The sequence below is a fragment of the Hordeum vulgare genome, chromosome 1H (genome assembly GCF_904849725.1).
Source record: "Hordeum vulgare subsp. vulgare chromosome 1H, MorexV3_pseudomolecules_assembly, whole genome shotgun sequence".
In the NCBI taxonomy this organism is placed as follows: domain Eukaryota; kingdom Viridiplantae; phylum Streptophyta; class Magnoliopsida; order Poales; family Poaceae; genus Hordeum; species Hordeum vulgare.
The window spans coordinates 459,366,948-459,394,125 of NC_058518.1; the positions used below are offsets into that span (position 1 = coordinate 459,366,948).

Consider the following 27,178-nt stretch of genomic DNA (forward strand, 5'->3'; position numbering starts at 1 on the left):
GCTATATTTATTCCGTCTCGCCTAGAAAAAAATCAGGGAGAAGGATTCGTTGCGTTTTACGATATGGAGGCGCCGCCACCTCCCGTTCTTCATCTAGAGGGCAGATCTGGAGTCCGTTCTGGGCTCCGGAGAGGGGAAATCGTCGCCAACGTCATCATCAACCTTCCTCCATCGACAATTCCATGATGCTCTTTACCGTTCGTGAGTAATCGCATCGTAGGCTTGCTGGACGGTGATGAGTTGGATGAGATCTATCATGTAATCGAGTTAGTTTTGACGGGGATTGATCCCTAGTATCCACTATGTTCTGAGATTGATGTTGCTACTACTTTGCCATGCTTAATGTTTGTCACTAGGGCCTGAGTGCCATGATTTCAGATCTGAACCTATTATGTTGTCGCCAATATATGTGTGTTTTAGATCCTATCTTGCAAGTTGTAGTCACCTACTTTGTGTTATGACCCGGCAACCCCGGAGTGACAATAGCCGGAACCACTCCCGGAGATGACCATAGTATGAGGAGTTCATGTATTCACCAAGTGTTAATGCGTTGGTCCGGTTCTTTATTAAAAGTAGAACCTTAATATCCCGTAGTTTCCATTAGGACCCCGCTGCCACGGGAGGGATGCACAATAGATGTCATGCAAGTTCTTTTCCCGAAGCACGTATGACTACATACGGAATACATGCCTACATTAGATTGACAAACGGGAGCTAGTTACGTATATCTCCGTGTTATAGCTGTTACATGATGAATTACATCCGGCATACTCATCCATCACCGATCCACTGCCTACGAGTCTTTTACTACTCGTCCTTGTTACGTTACTTTGTTGCTGCTGCTGTCACTACTACTGGTACTTGTTGTTGATGTCACTACTGATGTTTCTTGCTTCTGCTGTCACTACTGCTTTTACTTGCTACTTTGTTGTTACCTGTTGCAAGACTTTTCTGGAGCCGTAGCCGGGGAAGCATTATTCTCAAGAATACTTCGATGTCAATGTGCTATTTACTGGCGCCATTGATACAACAAGGTAGGAATAATCTGTCGTCAACAGATCCTTTTCTGACACCGTTGCTATCATACCACTTTGCTACTGATACTTTGCTTGTAGACACTAATCTTTCAGGTGTGGTTCAAATTGACAAATTCAACTGCTAATACTTGAGAATATTCTTTCGCTTCCCCTTGTGTCAAATCAATAAATTTGGGTTGAATACTCTACCCTCGAAAACTGTTGCGATCCCCTACACTTGTGGGTTATCAGTAACCAAGTAGGAAATCTTCATGAGATTTAGGAGAGAATTTAGATCCATGATGCTTAACAATAATGTAGCACTTAGAGTCGAATACTCAAAAGTATCCAACTTGGGGTTTGTTACCGGTTTGTAGCGTGTATGCCTTTTTACCGAGAAGCTTGTGTAAGTAGAGTCGGTTTATGGCGTGACAAGCTCTTTCCACGGCTTCTGCCCAAAAGTGTCTTGGCGTCCTGTATTCGTCAAGCATCGTTTTGGCCATCTCTATGAGAGTTCGGTTCTTCCTATCAACAACTCCATTTTGTTGAGGTGTGTACGTCACCGAGAACTCATGTGAGATACCTTCTTCGTCAAGAAAAGTATCCACATTTGTGCTCTTGAACTCCGCTCCGTTGTCGCTCTAAACTTTCTTGATCTTCACTTCAAATTGATTTTGAGCTTTTTGAGCGAAGTTCTTGAAGATCTTTTGCACCTCCGAGTTATCATCAAGAAAGAATACCCATGTAAATCGAGAAAAATCATCAATAATGACTAAACCATAACAATTTGCACCGAGGCTCTTGTAAGCATTGGGACCAAAGAGATCCATGTGAAGCAGCTCGAGTGGCCTTCTGGTAGTCATGATGTTCTTCACGGGATGACTTCCACCGACTTGCTTTCCTTCTTGACAAGTACTAAAAAGTCTATCTTTGTCAAATATAACATCTTTAACACCAAGAATATGATCGCATTTGATAAGCCTGTCAAAGGTTATGCATACCAACATGTCCTAGACTTCTATGCCATAACCACCCTTTAGAAGACTTTGCAATAAGACATGTACAGTGTTTGGATTTTTTAGTGAAATCGACAATGTATAGATCGCCTTTGCAAAAACCAGTAAAGACCATGTTATGATTGTCGCTACGAAACACTTGGCAGTCAAATTTTGTAAATAGCACATTGAAACCAAAGTCTGCTAGTATAGATACAGAAAGAAGATTGTAGCCAAGGTATTCAACAAGCATGACATTTAGAATGGAGCTATCATGAGATATGGCCACCTTACCAAGACCAATTACCTTACCCTTGGAGTTGTCCCCAAAAGTCACATACCTTCGAGGTCCACGGTTTGGTGTGATCTCATGGAACATGTCTTTATCTCGGGTCATGTGACCGGTGCATCCACTGTCAAGTATCTACTCTTTTCCTCTGGCCATGTAATCTCTAAGGTTCGCCATAAGACTAAGGTTCCTCATGGTCTTCTCATACTTAATGTCAAACTCCTCATCTTCATCGTAGTATCCATGCTCCACATTGTCATCGACAGATGGAATATCATCGTCATCAGAATCAAGAACTTTATCATAATTTTGACTATGACAATGTTCATGTTTATGCATGTGAATGGCTTCAACAATGACATTGTTAATGGTAATAAAATCTCCTTTAGCACGAATGATGTCATGAAGATCAAATAGACATTTATTAAAATTAGGATCACTTGGCTTCATTTTGTGAAAGGCAATGTACTTATGGAAAATGATATTAATATTTTTCAGGGAATAGTTTGGGTATCTTTCCTCTAAGTTTTTCAACAAAGTACGAGCACACTAAAAATTCTGCATTTGATTAAGCACATTTCTTGGTAGTCCTCTAATGATTAGATTTACAGTTTTAAGATTACCAAGCATATCAAGTTCTTTATCATGAGAAGTATGCAAGGGATCAATGGGAGGCGCATAGCGATATTCAACATACTTGTGCAAATGGTATTCATCAAATATATCAAGCATTTCATCTTTCCATTGTCTATAATACTCCCCATCAAGAACACAGAATCTACAACTAATATTCCCCAAACTAGGCACATCCATCTTCCTCCAAAGGAGATTAAACCAAAGTTATGGAGACCTAGCTCTCATACCAACTCTTGGATCGATAGAAAAGGTGTCTAGAGGGGGGTGAATAGACTACTTGCACAAAATTAAAACCCTAGCCTTTTTCCAATTTTAATGGTTGGCAGATTTTAACCATTCTAACAAGTATAGTGCAACCTCCACATGCTAGTCAACAAATATGGTAGCGGAAAGTAAAGACTTTGCACATGTAATTAGGGAGTAGAGTTTAGGAATATCAAACGCAAAGAAGACACGACGATTTTTGGTGTCGTTCCGATAGGTGATTCTATCGTACGTCCACGTTAGTGGATACTTCAACTCACAGAGGGTAATGGCTGCGAGAGTCCATGGAGGGCTCCACCCACAAGGGGTCCATGAAGAAGCGGCCTTGTCTATTCCACCATGGCTTACTTCCACACAGGACTGGCCTCACGCACGGTAGATCTTCATGAAGTAGGCAATCTCGTTGCCCTTACAAACTTCTTGGCTCAACTCAACAACACAAAGTAGGAGGCTCACAAGTGACACCTAACAAATCTTGGAGGCACCACCCTTCAAAAGGTAATAGATGCGGTAGAACGATGAACTCTTTGCTCTTGTGCATCAAAAGATAGCTTCCTCAACACTCAATCACTCTCTCACATATTTGGCATGGGTAGGAGAGACTGATTTTGTGAAAAGTAACTTGGGGAGGCTAGAGATCAAGTTTCAAACTGTTGGATTGGAATATCTTGATCTCAACAGATGAGTAGGTGGCTCTCTCTCACAAAAATGGATCTGGCAAGTGTTAGTGTGTTCTGAGTGCTTCATGTGCGAATGAGAGGAGGTGGAGGGGTATGTATAGGCACCCCCCAAAATCCAAACACTAAAACATTATTTCCGAACTCGGTGACACCGAAATGAATCTCGATGGTATCGAGTTGCACTAAATGTGGAAACTTTTGAATTCTCGGTGAGACCGATATAGAAATCTCAGTGGTACCGATACGATGACCTAGAGGAGTTTCCAAATCTGAGTAAGACCAATTCCAATATTAGAAATTCCAATTGTTGGAATTATCTCAACAAAAAGTTGGTCACATGCTTTCGGTGGCACTGATTTGAAACATGGTTGTACCAAGAGATTAGGGTTTAGCAAAGGATATGTCTATCGGAAAATCGGTAGGGTTGAGTGGAAGAAGTTGGTGGCACCGATTTTGCTGGTTTGGCTTGGGACACAGACATTTGTGGGAGAAATGATTGAATATTTTTGGTGGCTATCTCTAAGCACTTGAGCAACCAATTCATCATAATACCTCACCCCCTTTTAATAGTATTGGATTTCCTATGGATTCAAAAGTGATTTGTCACAAATGTAAAATGTAGAGTCCTTTTGCTTGAAGCTTGAGCTAATCCTATTCCTTTCCTTGCATCAAGGGGCTTCTCCTCACAATCCTTTGGCCAATGCTCTCTGTGGACTATACCGGAATTATGTTAGGTAAAAGTGTTAGTCCAAGAGACAATGTATGTTGTCATGAATTATCAAAACCATTAAGGGAGCATATGTGCTTTCACGGAGGCATGTCTTTGTTGCAGCATTGTGAAGGAAAAGTGCTCCCCAAGAAGCCACTAGATCCACCATATTTTTCTCACGCCCTCGCAAAATGCTAGATGTCGTGAGTCCACTAGTGGTGCCCTTAAAGGTGGCGATCAAGCCTTTACAAACAAGGTTGGGGCTATCTCCACAACTTAATTGGTGGCTCCCAACACTATCACGAAGCTTCATCATAATGGAATGTGACTCCGAGGTGACTTCTTCCTTATAGGGTGCCCAAACAGCCAAGATTAATAAGGTCCACAAAGAATTAGAGGGTAAAATCAAGTATCTCTTGGTGTAAGTGTACATCGAGACTGTCGTGGTTTTGTCACGGCAGATGTCCTCATGAAAGGACTTAGTGAAGGAGCCATCACACCTTGGTGGCGACTCAAAGGGGGTGAGCCCACTACAAGAAATATGTCAACTAACGACCTTCATATTGGTCACCGAATGGTCATTGATTTCCATTTGCGACCTTGTTACGACCAAAAACAAACGGTCGAAAGCTGAGGGTCTCTAATGAACTATAACGACCTTTTTGCTGGATTGGTCGTAGGATTTTATGACCAAACGAGAGCATTGAAATTATTTTGGTCACTAGCAATCTGCCCACGCCACGTCGGATCTGACATGGCAAGTTGACGTGGTATAGAATCAGCCCGGTCTAATTCGTTGTTTTAAATGGGCCGAGCCCATTAATCCAGCCCATTTAATGTTTTTTCTCTTTATTTTGCTTAGCTGCATGGGCCTGGCCCAATAATCCCCAACATTTTAGCCTTTTTATTTTGGGTTGTGGCCTTTTACTTTCTATTGATTTTCTTTTTTGGTCATTTTAATTTTATACTGGTCCCACTAGTCACATTGATCCCACATGTCATGTTGATCTCATAATTCATATCGACACCATAAATTTTGTAATTTATCAAACAATTTGTGAGGTTTCCATTTCATAGGTTTACAAATCACATACGAAATCAATATTTTGAACAGATCATAGAACAAATAAAATTCGTCCAAAAAACACTAAATTAGTCTATTACAATCTTTACACTGCTACAACTCAAATATGCCTACTACAGTCTACTATGATATGCTACTCTTTGCATATAGGCTTCACGACTTCACGCTTGGCTTCACATTTCACCTATGCAAAAAATAAGAACAAAATAGTACCCAATGAGGGAACAAAATAGTAAACAAAATAGTAGCCCTGCAGCTCGACTGTAAACAAGTGCCCTAATGTGTGCTGGTTGGGAAGATTGCATAATACAAAAGCAATTGTGTCCAATGCTGACAAACAGATTAATTTTTAATCAAGTAGGACTCGCCACTTTTAGATGTATCAAGTATCAATCAAATCATAATTCCTTTGATGAGAAACAAATTTGATAGAAAGCGCAGGGAAATAAATTGACCTTTCCCGGCTCTATTTTTGTGTCCATATCTCAACTCATAGCGTGCTGCTTCCTCGAGTTTTTGGCAAGGATCACAAATTCGAACAGGTGAGGCACCCTGTCCACGTAATACTATCCTCTGCTGGGTGCAACTGCTGCAGAAGAGGCCTCCACATCTTTGGCAATGATGCTACGTATTAAATAAATGAAAGTTAACATAGCTCTTGATCCAACTACCTCCATAAGATTACAAGAAATGTGAAATTTCTGTCAAGTGAAAGATATGCAAAGACTAATGGTGAATCCAACCATTCAAATTACTGAAACAAAACAAGAGATATTTTTAGACCCCATAAATCCAAACTTCATGAGAGACCGGCAACATCACATGATTTTTCTGTTTAAAGTTTTGGATTTGCGATGCGAATGTACATTCAGATAGCATAAAACAAACATGTAGTGCTACTTTTCTTTATTAGGCATGAAACAGAGCAACTATTAATTATCACTGATAGGACTAAAAGAGATTATCAGTCTGTCATCCATTTCACCTGAACTGCAGCCATCTTTGTGAAGCTTTTTATTTTGCACAAGAATACAAAGACTGCAAGCATCTAGACATGTACTGCATTACATTGTCACACATGAAAAGGAGACACTTCCTCAAAGCAGTAGCTTCATTTCAGACCAGATCTAAGGTATTCGAACCTAGAAATGTCTCAAAAATATCTTTATTACTACTGATGCTGCTCCTATTACTATTTCTATTATTATTATTATTACTATTATTGTGTGGAAATGTTTTGTTTTCGACAAAGATGCGGAAACGTTTCTAAATCAAAATTCAAAAAAGCAGGTTACAGACAACTATGAACAAAGCTAATTATCATGGAGAAACCCCTCTAAATCGACCATCCAAAATTCGCAGCCCCCGCGCTCACCTCGTCGTCGTCGGTGGGTTCTGGCTCCTCCTCGTCCCCTTCCCCGCCGTCCTCCTCCTCCTCCTCCTCTTCGTCGGCGCCCGCGCCCGTGGTGACGGCCTTGATCTCCTCCTCGTCGATCTCCTACTCCTCCGCCTGACCCGCTCCCCCCTCCCCCGGATCCTTTAAAGCAAGCACCATTCACAAAGAACTTACAAATGGACCTGATGGGCATACAAAGCAACAAACAAACCTGTAAGTGATTCCACCGATATTAAAAGATTCTCATCAAAGTAGAAGAAAAATTCAACAACTCAGAAAGGGAGCTGGGAAAATGCTAGTTGAAACTAGACTTCCGTAAGCCACACAGTGCTGACACGCAATCCTCCTCAATAGATCAGATAAGAGCATATCACTATACCAGGAATCATGGTGATCAGCAACAATTAATATGGATCAAAGGGACTACCTTATTTTGCAAGTTACAAGTTATAACTAACTTATACCAGCATATCACTACTGATTATCTAACTATACCAGCATATCACTACTGATTATCTAACTTACAAGTTATAACTATACCAGCATATCACTATACCAGCATATCACTACTGATTATCTAACTATACCAGCATATCACTACTGATTATCTAACTTACAAGTTATAACTAACTTATAACTTACGTCTCTTTATAAATAACTGTCTTGACTTTGTACTAGCTCTAATACAAAATTGTATTAAGCTTAAGACAGTTATTTTGGGACGGAGGGAGTAGTTCATTACTATTTCTCTGAGGTGCAGATCAAGGCAGTCAATAGGATCGTTGGGTGTGCCATTTTGCGGGATATTCTTAAGAAATGACTGCAAAAGAGAACAAAGTAAGCATAGCGGTCACTCCCGTCAAAATAAAATGAATAATTTCTTCATAGCTGGCATCTCCAATCACATCATGATCAGTTGCTGGATATGTGAATTCAGCTTACTTCAAAGTCCTAGATGCAGATTTAATCACTAGATTGTTTTAGTAAGATTATGGGAAATTTAGCAAAAATATAAACCTTTGCCGACAGTACTAACTAACAGTATCTCCATATATGTCCAAACTAGGCATCCGGAGAGATATATGATTGAGCAAAATTAAAACAGCTTTGAATAACTTCATATTTACAATTCCTTTTGCTGGAGTTGCTAACACTCACCTGGATGTACTGCTTCTCCACACAGGGTAAGCGTCTAAGAAATCCGACAACTGCAGCCATATCGGGGCCGATGGATTCCAGAACCAAAATCTTCACTGTTTGCACTCACCCGGTGAATGGGATGGGGAACATATCCTGGACTGATACACATGGCACCACATCAAGACACCAAAGTTATTAAAATGGGAATCAAGTAGAAGACAACTTCTTATACCACTACCACTGTTTACACCTGATGGCGCATTGCCCCCACCAACGGAACATGAGATAGGGTCTGCCTCCATTACCACATCATCACTGTCACAGCTGCTACTTCCACCAGATGGCGCATTGCCCTCACCAACAGAGCCTGGCACCAGGCCTCTCTTCACTAGCACATCATCATTGTCACCGTAAACGATGCCCAAGGTCTTTATCCCCTTCTCCAGTATGTAACTGACAAACAACTGCTCACGGTCCAGGCCATGGAATCCGTGGAGGACAAACTTCTTCAGATGAGAGAGGCAGTCGGCAGAGCCCGGGTAATTCCAGGTCTCAGCACAATCTCCACTATCAGGTGACGAGGATCGAATGGACTGGAATTGAGTAAAAAACAATGTCAGTGTCTAGCATATCAATCCTCAACTTGCACCCAAGTACAATTAGAAGTGCTAGAACAGATACCTATATTATTAATCTGTTGGGATGAACATATATCAATATTATACGAATACTACCATGATGTGAAGCGTCTCCAGACGAGGAAAGCATCTGAGCAGAGGGTGCAGCATCTTGACCTCCTTGTCATGCGAAAATCGCACCTTGACAACCAGTATCTTCAAGTTTGGTAGCATCACACTATCTTTCATAGTCATCCGAACCTGCCATTGAGGCAAATTAAACATGAGAACATTATTTGGTTGCAGTCATGTACCGAATTGAAGTGCAGATCAAGAAAGTTACAAGACACAGTTACCTTGATGACGGTGCCGCCAATCTCAAGTGTGTGGAGCTGGAGGTCCAAGACACCGAGCACCTCCAACCTGGACACATGGACAATTTTGATGGGCCTCCTCCGCTCAAAAACGGCAACGCTTTCGAAGGGCAGGCGCTCCAAGCAGGGGGCATCCTCGACGATGATTTTATCGGAGCTGCATATCCATTCCGACACCACACGGAGGCTGCTGGACTTGATGCGGGGGCGTGCAGGGCAGTTGTAAGCGATGGCAAAGGAGAGGATGTTCAGCTTGGGGCAGTGCGCGAGCAAGGCTTCGAATTTGTTGTCCTCGATGATGGAGTGGAAAAGGCTGAGCTCGCAGAGGTTGGGAAAGACGGGGTGGTGGCCGGGGGTGATGTCCGGGAAGTGCCAGACGCCGATGTACAGGCGGGTGAGGGAGGCACAACTGAGGATTTCTTTGGGGAGCGGCAGGTTGAGCGGCCACGGGCGGTTGAAGAGGATGAGGTCCTGGACGTTCTTGGCGGCGAGGCTGGCGAGCAGGCGCTGGAGCGCGTACTCCCGGTGGTAGAAGGAGGTGCGGGTGGCACGCAGGGCGCGGACGGGGCCCGGGTGAGCGGCCACGCAGCGCCTGCTCGGGGCGGGGGCCGGAGAGCTCGTACTCCTCGTCCTCGCTGCCGTTGCCGGCGTCCTCCACTCCGGGCCCGCCCATGATGCGCGCGAGGCGACACGCGCGGCGCTGTTCATGGCGGCTGCTGCGGCGGCTGACCCCGCCCCACGGCGGCCAACGATGGAGGCGGACCCGGCCCCACCAGCGACCCCGAGCGCGTGTGGCGGGTGTGCACCGGGGACGCCGACTGGGACCCGCCCGACGACGTGTGCAGGCTGCGGGCTCGCCGGACGCGACGACATGCGATCCATGGCACTCATACGTATTCAACGTATCTATAATCTTTTATAGTTTCACGTTATTATAATTTTTGTCTTTTGTGTGAGCATCATTGAATTATCAATGCCTATCTAAGGGCATCAAACAATAGCGCTTGTTGGGAGGCAACCCAATCAATTTATTTTTTTCTTTCTGTTTTGTTGCGTCCACACCATCATAATTCTGTTGTGATTGTGTTTTTTATGTTTGAGTCAAGCAAAACCTTTATGATTAGTCTTGGTAATGGTTGTTTGATCCTGCTGGAAAAAGACAGAAACTTTTCGCTCACAAGATGATTTTTCATTTTTATTCAGAAAGAGCTTTTGAGTTTATTCTTTTTGCTGCTGGTTTATATGCCTTTTGCCCAGGCAGTCGTAATTGTTCAGATGTTTTGAGGTACCACAAGTATACGAAGTATACATATTGCTACAGACTGGACTGTTTTTGACATATTTTGTTTTTGTTGAGTTGGTTGCTTGTTTTGATGAAACTATGGTTAATATCGGGGGTACTAGCCATGGAAAAGTGAGAATACAGTAGCCCAACACCAATATAGATAGAATTCAAGTTTGCTACACTACCAAAAAGAGGTGGTAGTTTGTTTTCTTGTGCTAATGTTATCACGAGTTTCTGTTTAAGTTTTGTGTTGTGAAGTTTTTTCAAGTTTTTGGTGATGTTCTCATGGATAAAGAGATAAGGAGTGGAAAGATCTCAAGCTTGGGGATGCCCAAGGCATCCCAAACCAAATTCAAGGACACCAAAAAGCGTAAGCTTGGGATGCCCCGGGAAGGCATCCCTTCTTTCGTCTTCAATCCATCGGTAACATTACTTGGACCTCTATTTTTATTCACCACATGATATGTGTTTTGCTTGGAGTGTCTTGTATTGTAGGATTCTTTTCTTTTTGTTGTGTCACAATCATCCTTGCTGCACACCTTTTTGAGAGAGAGAGACATGCACTCATCATGATTTTTGCTAGAATGCTCATAGTGCTTCACTTATATCTTTTGAGCTAGATACTTTTGCTCTATGTGCTTCACTTATATCATTTAGAGCACGGCGGTGCGTGACTTGGTAGTTGGCTTATGCTATCAAAGTAGTCCCAAATGTGATAGTTACCCAAAGAGGATACAAAAACCTCCATCTTCATGTGCATTGAGTAGAAAGAGAAGTCTTGATTCCTCTCAATTAGTTTTGAGATGTGGATTCGGTAATATTAAGAGTTATGTTAGTAATGTGTTGTGAATCTAGAAATACTTGTGTTGAAGTTAGTGATTCCCGTAGCATGCACGTATGGTGAACCGCTATGTTAGGAAGTCGAAGCATAATTGATCTATTGATTGTCATCCTTTGTGTTGAGGTCGGGATCGCGCAATGGTTAACACCTACCAACCCTTCCCCTAGGAGTATGCGTTTAGCACTTTGTTTCGATTAATAATAAAAACTTTCGCAACAAGTATGTGAGTTCTTCATGATTAATGTGAGTCCATGGTATAGATGCACTTTCACCTTCCACCTTTGCTAGCCTCTCTAGTGTCGCGCAACTTTTGCCGGTACACAAACCCACCATATGTCTTCCTCAAAACAGCCACCATACCTATCTACTATGGCATTTTCATAGCCATTCCAAGATATATTGTCATGCAACTCCCACCGTTCCGTCTCATAACTTGTGTCGTCACACTCATATTGCCATTGCATGATCGTAAGATAGCTAGCGAGATGTTTCAACGGCATACGCCATGCTAGATCGTTGCACATCCCGGTAAACTGGCAGAGGCATTTCCTATAGAGTCATCATCGTTCTAAGCTTTGAGCTGTGAGTAAATAAAAGTGTGATGATCATCATTATTGGAGCATTGTCCCATGTGAGGAAATAAAAAAAAGAGCCCAAATAAAAAAATAGAAAGAGAAAAAAGAGGTCCAAGTGCCCAATAAAAAAAGAGAGAAAAAGAGAGAAGGGACAATGCTACTATCTTTTTCCACACTTGTGCTTCATAATAGAACCATGTTCTTCAGGATTGAGAGCTTCTTGCTTTATCACTACCATATGTTAATGGGAATCTTCATTATATAACTTGGCTTGTATATTCCAATGATGGGCTTCCTCAAAATTGCCCTAGGTCTTCGTGAGCAAGCAAGTTGGATGCACATCCACTATTTCTCTTTTTGAGCTTTCACATACTTATAGCTCTACTGCATCCTTTGTGTGGAAACCCCTACTGATTCATATTGATATCTATTAATGGGCATCTCCATAGCCTTTTGATACGACGAGTAAATGTGACCATCTCCTCCTTTTTGTCTCACAACCACCACCACACTCTATTCCACCTATAGTGCTATATCCATGGCTCGCGCTCATGTATTGCACGATAGTTATAAAAAGTTTGAGAAAGTAAGAGTGCGAAAACAATTACTTGGCCAATACCAGGGTTGTGCATGATTTAAATTAATTGTGTGAGGATGATGGAGCATAGCTAGACTATATGATTTTGTAGGGATAACTTTCCTTGGCCTTGTTATTTTGAAAGTTCTTGATTACCTTGCTAGTTTGCTTGAAGTATTATTGGTTTCATGTCAATATCAAACTCTTGTTTTGAATCTTACGGACCTGAACATTCATGTCGCGTGAAAGAAGTTGCAAAGGACAACTATGCTAGATAGCATTCCACATCAAAAATTCATTCTTTATCACTTCCCTACTGGAGGACGAGCAGGAGTTAAGCTTGGGGATGCTTGATACGTCTCCAACGTATCTATAATTTTTGATGGTTTCATGCTATTATCTTGTCAAACTTTAAATGTTTTGTATGCCTTTTATTTATTTTCTAGAACTAACTTATTAACTCACTTCCAAGTGTCAGTTCCTATTTTTTCCATGTTTTTGACCCCTTTCAGAGAAGGATTTTGAACGGAGTCCAAACGGAATGAAAGTGTCAAAAAGATTTTTTCCGGAACAGAAAAAGATCGGAGAGCCGGAGAATCAGGGCAGGGGGCCACCAGGGACCCCACATGCCCTCACGGCGCGGCCAGGGGGGGAGGGCGTGGCCACCAGGCTTCTGGGCTCCCTGAGGCCCCTTTGCCCTAGGTTTTGCACCTATATATTCCCTAAAAATCCCAAAAAAATAGGAGATCATCGAAAGTACTTTTCCGCCGCCGCAAGCATCTGTCTCCGCAAGATCCCATCTAGGGCACGTTCTGGTGCCCTGTCGGAGGGGGATTCGGACACGGAGGGCTTCTTCATCAACACCATGACCTCTCCGATGATGCGTGAGTAGTTCATCATAGACCTACGGGTCCATAGCTAGTAACTAGATGGCTTCTTCTCTCTCTTGGATCTTGAATACAAAGTTCTCCATGATCTTCATGGAGATCTATCCGATGTAATCTTCTTTTGCGGTGTGTTTGTCGAGATCCGATGAATTGTGGATTTAAGATCAGATTATCTATGAATCTTATTTGAGTTTCTTCTAATCTCTCTTATGCATGATTTCATATCCTCGTAATTCTCTTCGAGTTGTGGGTTTCGTGTGGCCAACTAGATCTATGATTCTTGCAATGGGAGAAGTGCTTGGTTTTGGATTCATACCGTGCGGTGACCTCACCCAGTGATAGAAGGGGTAGCGAGGCATGCATTCTGTTGTTGCCATCAAGGGTAAAAAGATGGGGTTTTCATCATTGGTTTTATATTATCCCTCTACATCATGTCATCTTGCTTAAAGCGTTAATCTGTTCGTCATGAACTCAATACACTAGATGCATGCTGGATAGCGGTCGATGTGTGGAGTAATAGCCTATATGTATGATCATTGGCTGTCTACTTGTCTCGGACGTGATGCCTATATGTATGATCATTGCCTTAGATATCGTCATGACATTGCGCGGTTCTATCAATTGCTCGACAGTAATTTGTTCACCCACCGTGATATTTGCTATTTTGAGAGAAGCCTCTAGTGAACACTAAGGCCCCCGGGTCTACTCCACACCATATTTTCAGCCTTACACTTTTTTACTTTGTTGCACTTTCCGACTTCAGATCTCACTTTGCAAACAATCTTGAAGGGATTGACAACCCCTTTATTGCGTTGGCTGCAAGCTATTTTGTGTTTGCGCAGGTACTCTGGACTTGACGAGATTCTCCTACTGGATTGATACCTTTGTTCTCAAACTGAGAGAAATACTTACTGCTTATGTGCTGCATCACCCTTTCCTCTTCAAGGGAAAAACCAACGCAAGCCCAAGAGACGACATAAGGATCTCTGGCACAACTGTTGGGGAAGAACTTTTGTTGCCGTAGCAGGCACCGTGGCCGGGTCCGATCCGGAGAGAGAGGGAGAGAGCTCGTGATTCGTCCGCAGGATTTTTTTCTCCCATTCTTCCTGGTGCTTCCGATTTGATCGGAGTGGTGGTGGTGAGAATGGAGGGAGAGGGGAACTGGGGACGGGAGGGGACGGGAGTTCCCGTCGCGGGCAGTGGAGGGGAGGGGACGAGAGGGGACATGAGGGGGAGGAGGACATGAGGGGAGACGCGAGCGCAGGCGGGGTGTGGTGGTGGGGAACTGGGGACTGGCGATCTAGAAGGGAGGAGGTGGCGGCGATCTGGAAGGGAGGAGGAGGGGTGTGCGGGGGTGAGATGGGCTAGGGTTTGCTGCGCGGGGGAGAAAGAGTAGCTCACGGTGGGTGGGTGAGATGGTGAGGGGTGTGGACCGTTGGATCTCGAAGTATCCGACGGTCTCTCATGCTTGATCTGTGTGACATGTTCGTAGACCAATTAGAACGAAGTACAGGCTATGATGACGTTATGACCTTCTAAATTGGTTGTACTCGATTAAAAAGACATGCTACAAGTCACCCAGATGATTTTGTCTAGAAATTATCCACCTAGCAGCCATCCGATCTGCGCATTGGTGATCGTTTGATCACACCAATATGTCACGACGGCACTGATCATGAAAAAGCTTCAACGCAACATCGATGACATCCCCATGAACCTCTGTTGCAGCTCTCAACGGCATGCCAAGAGCTCCAACACAACACCACGACGCCCGGCGAAGCTCCATTCACCGTGAGCTCCAACGCAACACCAAATCATTTTTCTAAAATATTAGACCATATTTAATGTACAATTAATGAAATGGTTGGGTTTTAAAAGTTTTTGATCCACCTCTAGTGAAAAAGACAAATTTTCGGTGATTCACCTCGAAGCGGGTCATTTTGAAACGGGCATAACAAATTAAAAAAAATTAAAAAAATGCAAAACCTTCGCGTTGTGTCATAATATGTGACCAAGTTACCAGGAAAAATAATAAACTTGTAATACAGTGATTATTTTAAAAAGGTGTTATCAGAAATGGGCTATCGTGTGTGGAGATTCATGGCTTTCAAGCCAAATGATCAATCTTATGACCACATCCATGGCATATTTTTTCAAATGATCCCATATTGTGCACAAGGGTGCATATTGGAATGGCAAACAATGTTGATTAAGGAAGTTTTCATTTTCCTTGTATGAAAAATTCATATTCCATTTTTCAAGTGCCCGAAATGAGTTTTTTTGTGAAGGACCTACCATATATTTGTTTCAAAATTGTACCAAGTCATTTTTCTAAAATATTAGGCAATATTTAATGTACAATTGACAAAATGGTTGAGTGTTAAAAGCTTTTATCCACCTCTAGTGAAAAAGAAAAATTGCCGCCGATTCAGTAGGAAGCGGGTCAAATTTGAACTAGAGGTGCTCATAGTTTTCTCATTATTTTTCCTAAAATATTTTTTAGGTAAAGAAGTATCTATTTAATCAGAGATCCAACCAAATTTTGGCAAGATTCAACCCCTATCTATGAACGGTCATGCCCGCCGTTTCGACCGCATTTTGAAACGGGCATAGCAAATTAAAAAAAAAATCAAAAAATGCAAAACCTTCGCGTTGTGTCATAATATGTGACCAAGTTACCATGAAAAATAATAAACTTGTAATACGGTGATTATTTTAAAAAAAGTGTTCTCAGAAATGGGCTATCGTGTGTGATGATTCATGGCTTTCAAGCCAAATGATCAATCTTATGGCCACATCCATGACATAGTTTTTTCAAATGATCCCATATTGTGTAGAAGCATGCATATTGGAATGGCAAACAATCTTGATTAAGGAAATTTTCATTTTCCTTGTATGAAAAATTCATTTTCCATTTTTCAAGTGCCCGAAATGACTTTTTTTGTGAACGACCTACCATATATTTGTTTCAAAATTGTACCAAATCATTTTTCTAAAATATTAGGTCATATTTAATGTACAATTGACAAAATAGTTGGGTGTTAACAACTTTTATCCACCTCTAGTGAAAAAAAACAAATTGCCGTCGATTCAGGAGGAAGCGGGTCAAATTTGAACTAGAGGTGCCTCATAGTTTTCTCATTATTTTTTCTAAAATCATTTTTACGTAAAGAAGTATCTATTTAATTAGAGATCCAACAAAAATTTGGCAAGATTCAACCCCTATCTATGAACGGTCATGCCCGCCGTTTCGACCGCATTTTAAAACGGGCATAACAAATTAAAAAAAATTCAAAAAATGCAAAACATTTGTGTTGTGTCATAATATGTGACCAAGTTACGAGGAAAAACAATAAACTTGTAATACGGTGATTATTTTAAAAAAATTGTTCTCAAAAATGGGCTCGTGTGTGAAGATTCATGGCTTTCAAACCAAATGATCAATCTTATGGCCACATCCATGGCATATTTTTTCAAATGATCCCATATTGTTCACAAGGGTGCATATTGGAATGACAAACAATGTTGATTAAGGAAGTTTTCATTTTCCTTGTATAAAAATTCATTTTCCATTTTTCAAGTGCCGAGTTTTTTGTGAAGGAACTACCATATATTTGTTTCAAAATTGTACTAAATAATTTTTATAAAATATTAGGCCATATTTAATGTACATTTGACAAAATGGTTGGGTGTTAACAGCTTTTATCCACCTCTAGTGAAAAAGACAAATTGTCACCGATTCAGAAGGAAGCGGGTCAAATTTGAACTAGAGATGTCTTATAGTTTTCTCATTATTTTTTTTCTAAAATCATTTTTAGGTAAAGAACTGTCTATTTAATCAGAGATCCAACAAAATTTTGGCAAGGTTTAACCCCTAGCTATGAACGGTCATGCCCACCGTTTTGACCGCATTTTGAAACGGTTATAACAAATTAAAAAAAATTCAAAAAATTCAAAAACCTTCGCGTTGTGTCATAATATGTGACCAAGTTACCAGGAAAAATAATAAACTTATAATACGGTGATTATTTTAAAAAAAGTGTTCTCAGAAATGGGCTATCGTGTGTGAAGATTCATGGCTTTCAAAACAAATGATCAATCTTATGGCCACATCCATGGCATAGTTTCTTCAAATGATCCCATATTGTGCACAACGGTGCATATTGGAATGGCAAACAATGTTGATTAAGGAAGTTTTCATTTTTCTTGTATGAAAAATTCATTTTCCATTTCTCATGTGTCCGAAATAAAAAAAATTGTGAAGGACTTACCATATATTTGTTTCAAAATTGTAACAAATCATTTTTCTAAAATATTAGGTCATATTTAATGTCCAATTGACAAAATGGTTGGGTGTTAAAAGCTTTTATCCACCTCTAGTGAAAAAGACAAATTGCCTCCGATTCAGGAGGAAGCGGGTCAAATTTGAACTAGTGGTGCCTCTTAGTTTTCTCATTATTTTTTCATAAAATCATTTTTAGTTAAGAAGTATCTATTTAATCAGAGATCCAACAATATTTTGGTAAGATTCAACCCCTAGCTATGAACGGTCATGCCCGCCGTTTCGACCGCATTTTGAAACGAGCATAACAAATTAAAAAAATCAAAAAAAAATGCAAAACTTTCGCGTTGTGTCATAATATGTGACCAAGTTACTAGGTAAAATAATAAATTTGTAATACGGTGATTATCTTAAAAAAGTGTTCTCAGAAATGGCTATCGTGTGTGAAGATTCATGACTTTCAAACCAAATGATCAATCTTATGGCCACATTCATGGCCTAGTTTTTTCAAATGATCCCATATTGTGCACAACGGTGCATATTGGAATGGCAAACAATGTTGATTAAGGAAGTTTCATTTTTCTTGTATGAAAAATTCATTTTCCATTTTTCAAGTGCCCGAAATGAGTTTTTTGTGAAGGACCTACCATATATTTGTTTCAAAATTGTACCAAATCATTTTTATAAAATATTAGGCCATATTTAATGTACAATTGAAAAATGGTTGGGTGTTAAAAGATTTCATCCACCTCTAGTGAAAAAGACAAATTGCCGTCGATTCAGCACGAAGCTGGTCAAATTTGAAGTGGAGCTGCATTATAATTTTTTATTTATTTTTTTCCCAAAAATCATTTGTATGTACATAAGTATCTTTTAAATAAGAATTACATGGTGTGGTGACTTGACGCCGAGGTTTGGATGGTGGTCGAGGGCCCCAACTCTAGAGCGCGTGAAGTTGCATGCGAGCCGCGTGGTCATCGCCTTAGCGTTGCGTTGCCACGCATTCTGGTTGGAATAGGCATGTCTGGTAGGGTAGACACTCCCTCGATACGTGTTAGGAAGAAGAATACAATAGAAGAATCTCACGAGGAGATCGAACTAAGCTCAAATATGAATTAGCAGCCAAGTGTTTGATTAGCGGTGTGGGTAATGCACATATACAATGGGCCTACATTTTGGCTGAGGATGATCATCTACTAAGGAGACTATCTTGCCAAAATTTTAGCTCAAATGGATGAACCTAGATGACATTTGCTTTGTAAAGTACCACACTGTGCAGAAATATGGATGTTGAAGCTGAGATCAAATGAATCAATGGATTGAGCTGAAATTTGGTGTATCATGTTAATTAGGGCATATGAAGGCACTCTAAAAAAATTATACCATTTGGACATGCCAAAGTGACACTTCCTTCACAAAGTGCTATTGTGAACTGAACAGGAAAATGAATATTGCTGAATTAATTTCGAACTATGGAACGAAGGGTTTTCACATATTTGAGGAATATATGATCCAAAGTATTTATGAGAATTTTTCGAGAATTTTTGGAATGACAGAATAGTAGGTTGCTTCACAAACTAGGCAAAAAATAACACATGGACATGACACGTAGGCAAAACTGATGATGTGGCACCTAGTCATAGCTATGACCATCTATATTGGTCATAATTAGCTACAAATTAGGCAGCGAAACAAGGCTATATGCTTTACGACCTTTTCCAGTAAGGAAGTTACGACCTTTCTGATGAAAAAGGTCGTTAGTTTTTGGGTTAGGACCCCTCCGGACAGCTTACGACCAATTGGTCTCAAATGGTCGTAGATTTACGACCAATTCTGCGAGTGTCACTGAGAGAAGGTCGTTAGTTGACATATTTCTTGTAGTGGCGGAAGCGGGCCTCGGATTTACCCAGGTTCGGCCCCTCGTGTGGAGGTAAAAGCCTATGTCCTGCTTTGTGTATATTGATGTTGAATTCGATTTCAAGGAGGGCGTAACTCGCCTGACCTAGCTCTCGATGATTTCTAACTTGATCTATCTGCCCCAGAGACTCGCCTTTATATACAGGTCGAGGCCCTAGGGTTGACCAAAGTCCTAGCCACGTTACACATCGTGGTCTTCCATATCTCTAAGTCGCCGTGTTTTCCAAGCCTCAAAACCTCCTTGGTGGCTTATCTTCTTCATCAATCCTGAACCGCCATCCGGTTCATGGGCCCCTCGGCCAAGGCTTGCACTAACCATGTATGAGTCGCCGCTTTTCTGACCCGGCCCAATTAGGGCGGGTTACACCGCAGGTAATATCCCCAACATTAGACCCCAGATTGACTTGAATTTATTCATGCCAATGAACTTCCACACTCACTCTGGGCAACTCGTACTACTTCCATCTTTTGATAAATGACAAGCCGCCATCTCACACAAATTGTCTCACCGCCAGGTTAGTTATTGATGACATCACCGTTTCCCTCCAATTCTGGGATTTGTTGACATAATTCCCAACGGATCTTTTTCATCTTCACCCTGTTATCCTGGAAATCCAGGCGCCATCATAGTTGGTTTTCAATCTGTCGCCTCTATTCCCGCGCCAGGCCTTTAAATAACCGCAGCGGGAATGGGAGCGCCTTCACCTACCCCCAATTCATCTCCTCGACTGCTTCGTCTTCCTCACGCCCGCACTTCGGCCTCCTCACCGTTCCCGAAGCTCCATCGTCGACCACCGCAGTCCGAGCGTCCCTAGGCCAGTCAAAGGCGTGGTCTCCGTCGCGGATCCTCCGCAACCATCTCCTGGCATCGTCCTCCTCTTTCATGTAAACATCCTTCCTTCATTAGGGTTAGACCTCGAATCCCCATGTTCTTCTAGGTCAGCCCCGGAATGTGATGAACACCTCCTCCACTATCTTGAATCCTGCCAATGTGTTTATTGTAGATTCTTTGTAGTAATAAATCATGGTAGTTTCACCGCATCACCTGGCCATTTAGTGTTTACTTCATGGATCCATATGTCATCCCTGTCGCGTTCTTGCGTTCATAGCTTCCGTAATTTCGACATGCATTATTTCTTTAATTTGATCCACATGTAGATCCATAAATTATCCCTCGTCTTTAGAAACATGTTTTATCCTTCTTCCGAGAATATCCCTAAGGAAAAACCCGTTTTTAGAATTTCTACTCACCTCCTTCCACCATGGCGAGTTAGAATATCCCCGTACATACTCCTTTGATTACTGAATTGGCGAGTCATAATATCCGTGTAGCTGTACTGTGGATCACCCAACTGGCGAGTGGCCACTTATGCGGTTTCTAATAAACCATCTTGTTCCTTCCTTTTGTAGTCATGGGCAATATATCGAAATGCAATTGGTTACCAACCAAAATCAATGACGCCCATCTTGATAAATATGTTAAGGCGGGTTATCTTGACCCTAAAGAAATCATTGGCTGGCGGACCGCCCCAGGCGAGGTGACTCCCCACCCTACCGAGGGGGAGGTAGTCGTTTTTGTTGATCACCTTAAACGAGGCTTCAAGCCTCCCGAGTCAAAGTTTTTCACAGACGTTTTGCGCTTCCTCAATCTTCACCCTCAAGACTTGGGCCAAACTCCATCAGCAGCCTCTGGCAATTCCAGGTGTTTTGTGAGGCTTATCTGCAGATAGAACCCATAGTGCTACTGTTTAGGAATTTCTTCCATCTAAACCGCCAGACCGAATTCACCAGCGGGCCTTGCTCGGAACTTGGGGGGGTTAACATCCAACGAGGTCACGAATGCGGGTTCCCACCTGTCGTTCTGCCCAACCATCCCAAAGGCTGGGCAGAGTCTTGGTTCTATTGCCGTGACACATCTCCTCCCGACGAGAACCACTTCTGGGTTTCAGAGAAGAACGCTTGCCCATGGATTTCAAGCTGCCAGAAAAACTGGCTGAAGAAGAAGAATCAACCTTTATCCCTGCTTTCTCCCAACTAAGGTCTTTGACCAACAATGGGCTTACTCGGATTGACCTAATCCGTCGTTGGGTGGAGTGGAGGATTCCGCCTTTGAGTCGCTGAAATGGCCTGATGTGTGAGTATGATGGTAGCTTGAACCACCCCCAATGTTTCTTCCATACAAGACTTACTGAAGAAGACATTGTTGAAATGGTCAAGAAGTTAACTAGAGAGCCTTTAGAGAACTGCGCCAAGATTGGGCTCAAGCCTTTCTGCCTCTCCAACCCGGCTGCCGCGGTAACAACCTAAGTGGCCTCCTTTTATTCTTTCAATATATTCACCAATGTTCCAGATTTGAACTGTCATTATATCAATAAGAAAGGATCAGCATTTTGGTCTCGAAGGCCCAAGGTGACTGTCCAGAAAACAACCAAGCCGCCTCCTAAGAAGAAGAACAACAACAACAAGGCCAAAGCCGCCGCCAAGGAGTCATCTGTCGTTGGCGAGTCTCGAGCCGGCGAAGAACAATCAGAGATAAAAATTTCCCCTTTTGTTTGTTATCACTATGTTTTGACTTATGCTTATGCCCCGTTACCATTGTTCGTAGGATGATGACTATGACAGCCAAGATGACTCCGTCGAGGTAATTTCTTTTTCTTCCGACTCAACTTCTTTTTCTCCCAAGCCGGCCAGGCGGATCTGTGCAAAAGTTCCCATGTCTCACCCAAATGCTCATCTAGACCCCAATTTCCTTTTGAAGAAGGCGAGGTACACCCGCAAACGTCATACCCGAAGCCATTCCGGCGACTTAGTTTCTGGGTTACCCGAGAAGACAACTTGTCGAAACGGCAAAGTGAGGTATACTCCTGCTAACACCTTTTACTTCTTATGAAAAATGTTGCTCGCCGTTCGTTCACTCCTTGAACTCTTGTCCATCAGGTTTCTCCTCCTTCATCCGGCGACTCGGCAATGTCTGCTCTCGCCCCAATGATTCGTGTTCAGGGGTAAGTTCATTTACTAACATTTTTCCTTCCCAATACTGATACCTGTCTTAACTTTGGTGTCTTTTCATCTCAGAGCACAAGCAAAGAAAAGGAAAACTGGCGACTTGTCTTCTGCTCCTAAAGCAGCTGAGGTGTTTGGTATGAGCACCTCTGTCCCAGAACTTGATGAAGACCCAACGGCGACTCATGAAGACCTTGTGGATGATTTTCCTGATGTCTGATACGTCTCCAACGTATCTATAATTTTCGATGGTTCCATGCTATTATCTTGTCAAACTTTGGATGTTTTGTATGCCTTTTATATCTTTTTTGGGACTAAATTATTAACTCAGTGCCAAGTGTCAGTTCCTGTTTTTTCCGTGTTTTTGACCCTTTTCAGAGGAGGATTTTAAACGGTATCCAAATGGAATAAAACTTCCGAAAAGATTTTTTCCGGAACAGAAGATATGCACGAGACTTGAGAACCAAGGCAGGGTCCACCAGGGGACCCCACAAGCCCCCTGTGGCTCGTCTGCCCTACCTCTTCCACCTATAAATTCAAAAAAATTCCAAAACTGACGAAGAGATCCACGAAAATACTTTTCCGCCGCCGCAAGCTTTTGTCTCCGCAAGATCCCATCTGCGGCACGTTCTGGTGCCTTGCCGGAGGGGGGATTCGGATACGGAGGGCTTCTTCATCAACCCCATGACCTCTCCGATGATGCGTGAGTAGTTCACCATAGACCTTCGGGTCCATAGCTAGTAGCGAGATGGCTTATTCTCTCTCTTGGATCTTCAATACAAAGTTCTCCATGATCTTCATGGAGATCTATCCGATGTAATCTTCTTTTGTTGTGTGTTTGTCGAGATCCGATGAATTGTGGATTTATGATCAGATTATCTATGAATCTTATTTGAGTTTATTCCGATCTCTTATATGGATGATTTCATATCCTCGTAATTCTCTTCGAGTTGTGGGTTTTATTTGGCCAACTTGATATATGATTCTTGCAATGGGAGAAGTGCTTGGTTTTGGGTTCATACCGTGCGGTGACCTCTCCCAGTGACAGAAGGTGCAGCGAGGCACGCATCATGTTGTTGCCATCAATGGTATAAAGATGGGGTTTTCATCATTGGTTTGAGTTTATCCCTCTACATCATGTCATCTTGCTTAAGGCATTACTCTGTTCGTCATGAACTCAATACACTACATGCATGCTGGATAGCGGTCGATGTTTGGAGTAATAGTAGTAGATGCAGAAAGTATCGGTCTACTTGTCTCAGACGTGATGCCTATATGTATGATCATTGCCTTAGATATCGTCATGACTTTGCACGGTTCTATCAATTGCTCGACAGTAATTTGTTCACCCACCGCATTAATTGCTATTTTGAGAGAAGCCTCTAGTGAACACTATGGCCCCCGGGTCTACTTCACACCATATTTTCAGCCCTACAGTTTTACTTCGTTGCACTTTCCGCCTTTAGATCTCACTTTGCAATCAATCTTGAAGGGATTGACAACCCCTTTATAGCGTTGGGTGCAAGCTCTTTTGCGTTTGCGCAGGTACTCTAGACTTGGCGCGATTCTCCTACTGGATTGATACCTTGGTTCTCAAACTGAGGGAAATACTTACTGCTCCTGTGCTGCATCACCCTTTCCTCTTCAAGGGAAAAACCAACGCAAGCTCAAGAGGCAGCAGAAGGATTTTTGCCGCCGTAGCAATGCCCGGACTGATCCTTCAAGCCCTCTGAAGGAGGTAACTGAAAATGTTAACCCGCCAAGCTCTTCCAAGGCGGCTGAAGACCCAGATATTGTAGTTCTTACTGGTACTGGCTACTCTAAGCCTGCAATAGCGGTGTTAACAAAACATGCATCCAAAGAGACCCACTCTTCTGTAGAACAAGACATTACCAAGCTAAAGCTCCCCAATTATGAGAAATTGAATTTGAGGAACTCTACTCTGGTTTCGTAAGTCGCCTGGAAACAAGCTATGAAATGGAAAAGAGCTTGGCCAACATGAGGCGGATCTAACATGAGGTACGTCCTTTGTTATTTGTATTTCCACCCATTATCCTTCCACAAGACTAGTTTTCTTCGATGAATTTTGTTCGTTGCATTATCTGGGAGACCCATATCTGCCGGTAGCCCCCAAGGGTCGGGTCATCTGTTTGAAAGATGAGTCGGGTCTTAAATTTAATAAAGAACTTCAACCTGTAGCCCCCAAGGGTCGGGTCATCTTTTGAAAGATGAGCCGGATCTTGAATTTAGTAAATAACATCAACCTGTAACCCCCAAGGGCTGGGTTATCTTTTGAAAGATGAGTCGGGTCTTGAATTTGGTAAAAACTTCAATCTGTAGCCCCCAAGGGCTGGGGCATCTTTTGAAAGATGAGTCGGGTCTTGAATTTGGTAAAAACTTCAACCTGTAGCCCCCAAGGGCCGGTTCATCTTTTGAAAGATGAGTCGGGTCTTGAATTTGGTAAAAACTTCAACCTGTAGCCCCCAAGGGCCAGGTCATCTTTTGAAAGATGAGCCAGGTCTTGAATTTTGTATGACTTGAAAAGAATCATACATTAGCCCCCAAGTGTCAGGGATGTTGCTTGCAATAGTTCTGAAACTTGCCTCCCCAAAACTTGTTTGCAGGAATCCTTGACCGAGGCCGACTCATCCTTAGCTGATTTGAAGAAAAACTTAGCCGAACAACAGGATGCTCGGGCTAAATCTGAAGAGAAATATCGGTTGGCCCTCGCTGACATGAAGAAAATGAAGGCTGATCATCAAAAATTTGAGAAGAAAGGCAATGTTGATCAAGCCGCCATCATGAAGCGGGCGGAACAAGCCGAGCAGAAGCTAGAAGCCGCTCTGCAAGAACTCTCCGGCTTGAAAAAGCATATCTCCAACATGACCCAAGCTATCTTCGATAAGGGTCAATTCCCTTCATCTGAAAAGAGCCGCAAAACATTTTCCAAATACTAACTGTCACATGTTGTCCTTTGTAGGTCCGCGAGCCGCCAATCTCCAAAATGACTGCATTTTGAAGCCGAAGGCGATTTACACTTTTACAGAGCAGTTGTATACGGGAGGCATGATGACGATGAAGGCGGTGATGGGAAACAAGAAGCCAATAAAATCTATCAAGCATAAGCTGGGTTGCTTGTCGACATTGCCACCTCAAGTAGAAGAACTGAAAAGATTAGCCGCCCGCAAGGGAGCACTGACCACCCTAAGCCGGTATCTGGCCTATGTTCCCGAACTTAAGCCAGAGGTGGTAGCTGCTGGTTTCCCAGAATTGAAACATGACGAGTCGGAATTCACCAAAGAGGATTACCACCGGTGTGTGAAAGAGTCTCGCTCCGCGGCGACTCAACTAGTAGCCAGCCTAGACTTGAACAAATACCAGTCGGCGTATGATGAAAGCAATAAAAAGGTGACTCCTCCTTCATACAAAGTTACCAGCCTAACTCCACGACGGCGTAAGAATCCCTTCGATTTTGATGATGATCTATCTGTCATCCTGAGCGATGAAGATGAGTTTGTCGCCTTGACCAAGTGTAATTGGAAACTGGGCGATGCTACGGCGACAGAAATCTTATGTCGTCTCTTGAGCTTGCGTTGGTTTTTCCCTTGAAGAGGAAAGGGTATTGCAGCACAGGAGCAGTAAGTATTTCCCTCAGGTTGAGAACTAAGGTATCAATCCAGTAGGAGAATCTCGTCAAGTCCAAAGTACCTGCACAAACACAAAAGATCTTGCACCCAACACTACAAATGGGTTTTCAATCCCTTCAAGATTGATTGCAAAGTGAGATCTGAAGGCGGAAAGTGCAATGAAGAAAAAGTGTAAGGCTGAAAATATGGTGTAAAGTAGACCCGGGGGCCATAGTGTTCACTGGAAGCTTCTCTCAGAATAGCAAATATTACGGTGGGTGAACAAATTACTGTCGAGCAATTGATAGAACCACACAAAGTCATGACGATATCTAAGGCAATGATCATACATATAGGCATCACGTCCGAGACAAGTAGACCGATACTTTCTGCATCTACTACTATTACCTCCACACATCGACCGCTATCCAGCATGCATCTAGTGTATTGAGTTCATGACAAACAGAGTAACACCTTAAGAAAGATAACATGATGTAGAGGGATAAACTCAAACCAATGATGAAAACCCCATCTTTTTACCCTTGATGGCAACAACACGATGCTTGCCTCGCTACCCCTTCTGTCACTGGGTGAGGTCACCGCACGGTATGAACCCAAAACCAAGCACTTCTCCCATTGCAAGAATCATAGATCAAGCTGGCCAAACAAAACCCACAACTCGAAGAGAATGACAAGGATATGAAATCATGCATAAGAGAGATCAGAAGAAACTCAAATAAGATTCATAGATAATCTGATCATAAATCCACAATTCAGCGGATCTCGACAAACACACCGCAAAAGAAGATTACATTGGATAGATCTCCATGAAGATCATGGAGAACTTTGTATTGAAGATCCAAGAGAGAGAAAAAGCCATCTAGCTACTAGCTATGGACCCGTAGGTCTGTGGTGAACTACTCACGCATCATCGGAGAGCTCATGGTGTTGATGAAGAATCCCTCCGTATCCGAACCCCCCCCCT

At 42.4% G+C, this 27,178-nt stretch overlaps 1 protein-coding gene across 1 annotated transcript; it reads right to left on the minus strand.

The window, feature by feature from the left end:
• Positions 1 to 5,631: 5,631 nt before the first annotated feature.
• LOC123400688 lies at positions 5,632 to 10,082 on the minus strand. The gene is made up of 8 exons (XM_045094662.1): positions 9,183 to 10,082; positions 8,944 to 9,087; positions 8,442 to 8,802; positions 8,228 to 8,367; positions 7,812 to 7,889; positions 7,049 to 7,251; positions 6,129 to 6,297; positions 5,632 to 5,857 (listed from the first exon to the last, which is right to left on the minus strand). The coding sequence occupies exons 1-4, from the start codon at positions 10,080 to 10,082 to the stop codon at positions 8,333 to 8,335; spliced, it is 1,440 nt and encodes a 479-aa protein (XP_044950597.1). The 3' UTR covers positions 5,632 to 5,857; positions 6,129 to 6,297; positions 7,049 to 7,251; positions 7,812 to 7,889; positions 8,228 to 8,332.
• Positions 10,083 to 27,178: the final 17,096 nt, after the last annotated feature.

Coding starts and splice junctions, on each gene's coding strand:
- LOC123400688 (XM_045094662.1), bottom strand. CDS start 10,082: ATGGATCGCATGTCGTCGCGTCCGGCGAGCCCGCAGCCTGCACACGTC. Junction 9,088..9,182: donor TTGGCGGCACCGTCATCAAG/GTAACTGTGTCT, acceptor CCTCAATGGCAG/GTTCGGATGACTATGAAAGA. Junction 8,803..8,943: donor TGGAGACGCTTCACATCATG/GTAGTATTCGTA, acceptor ACTCAATTCCAG/TCCATTCGATCCTCGTCACC.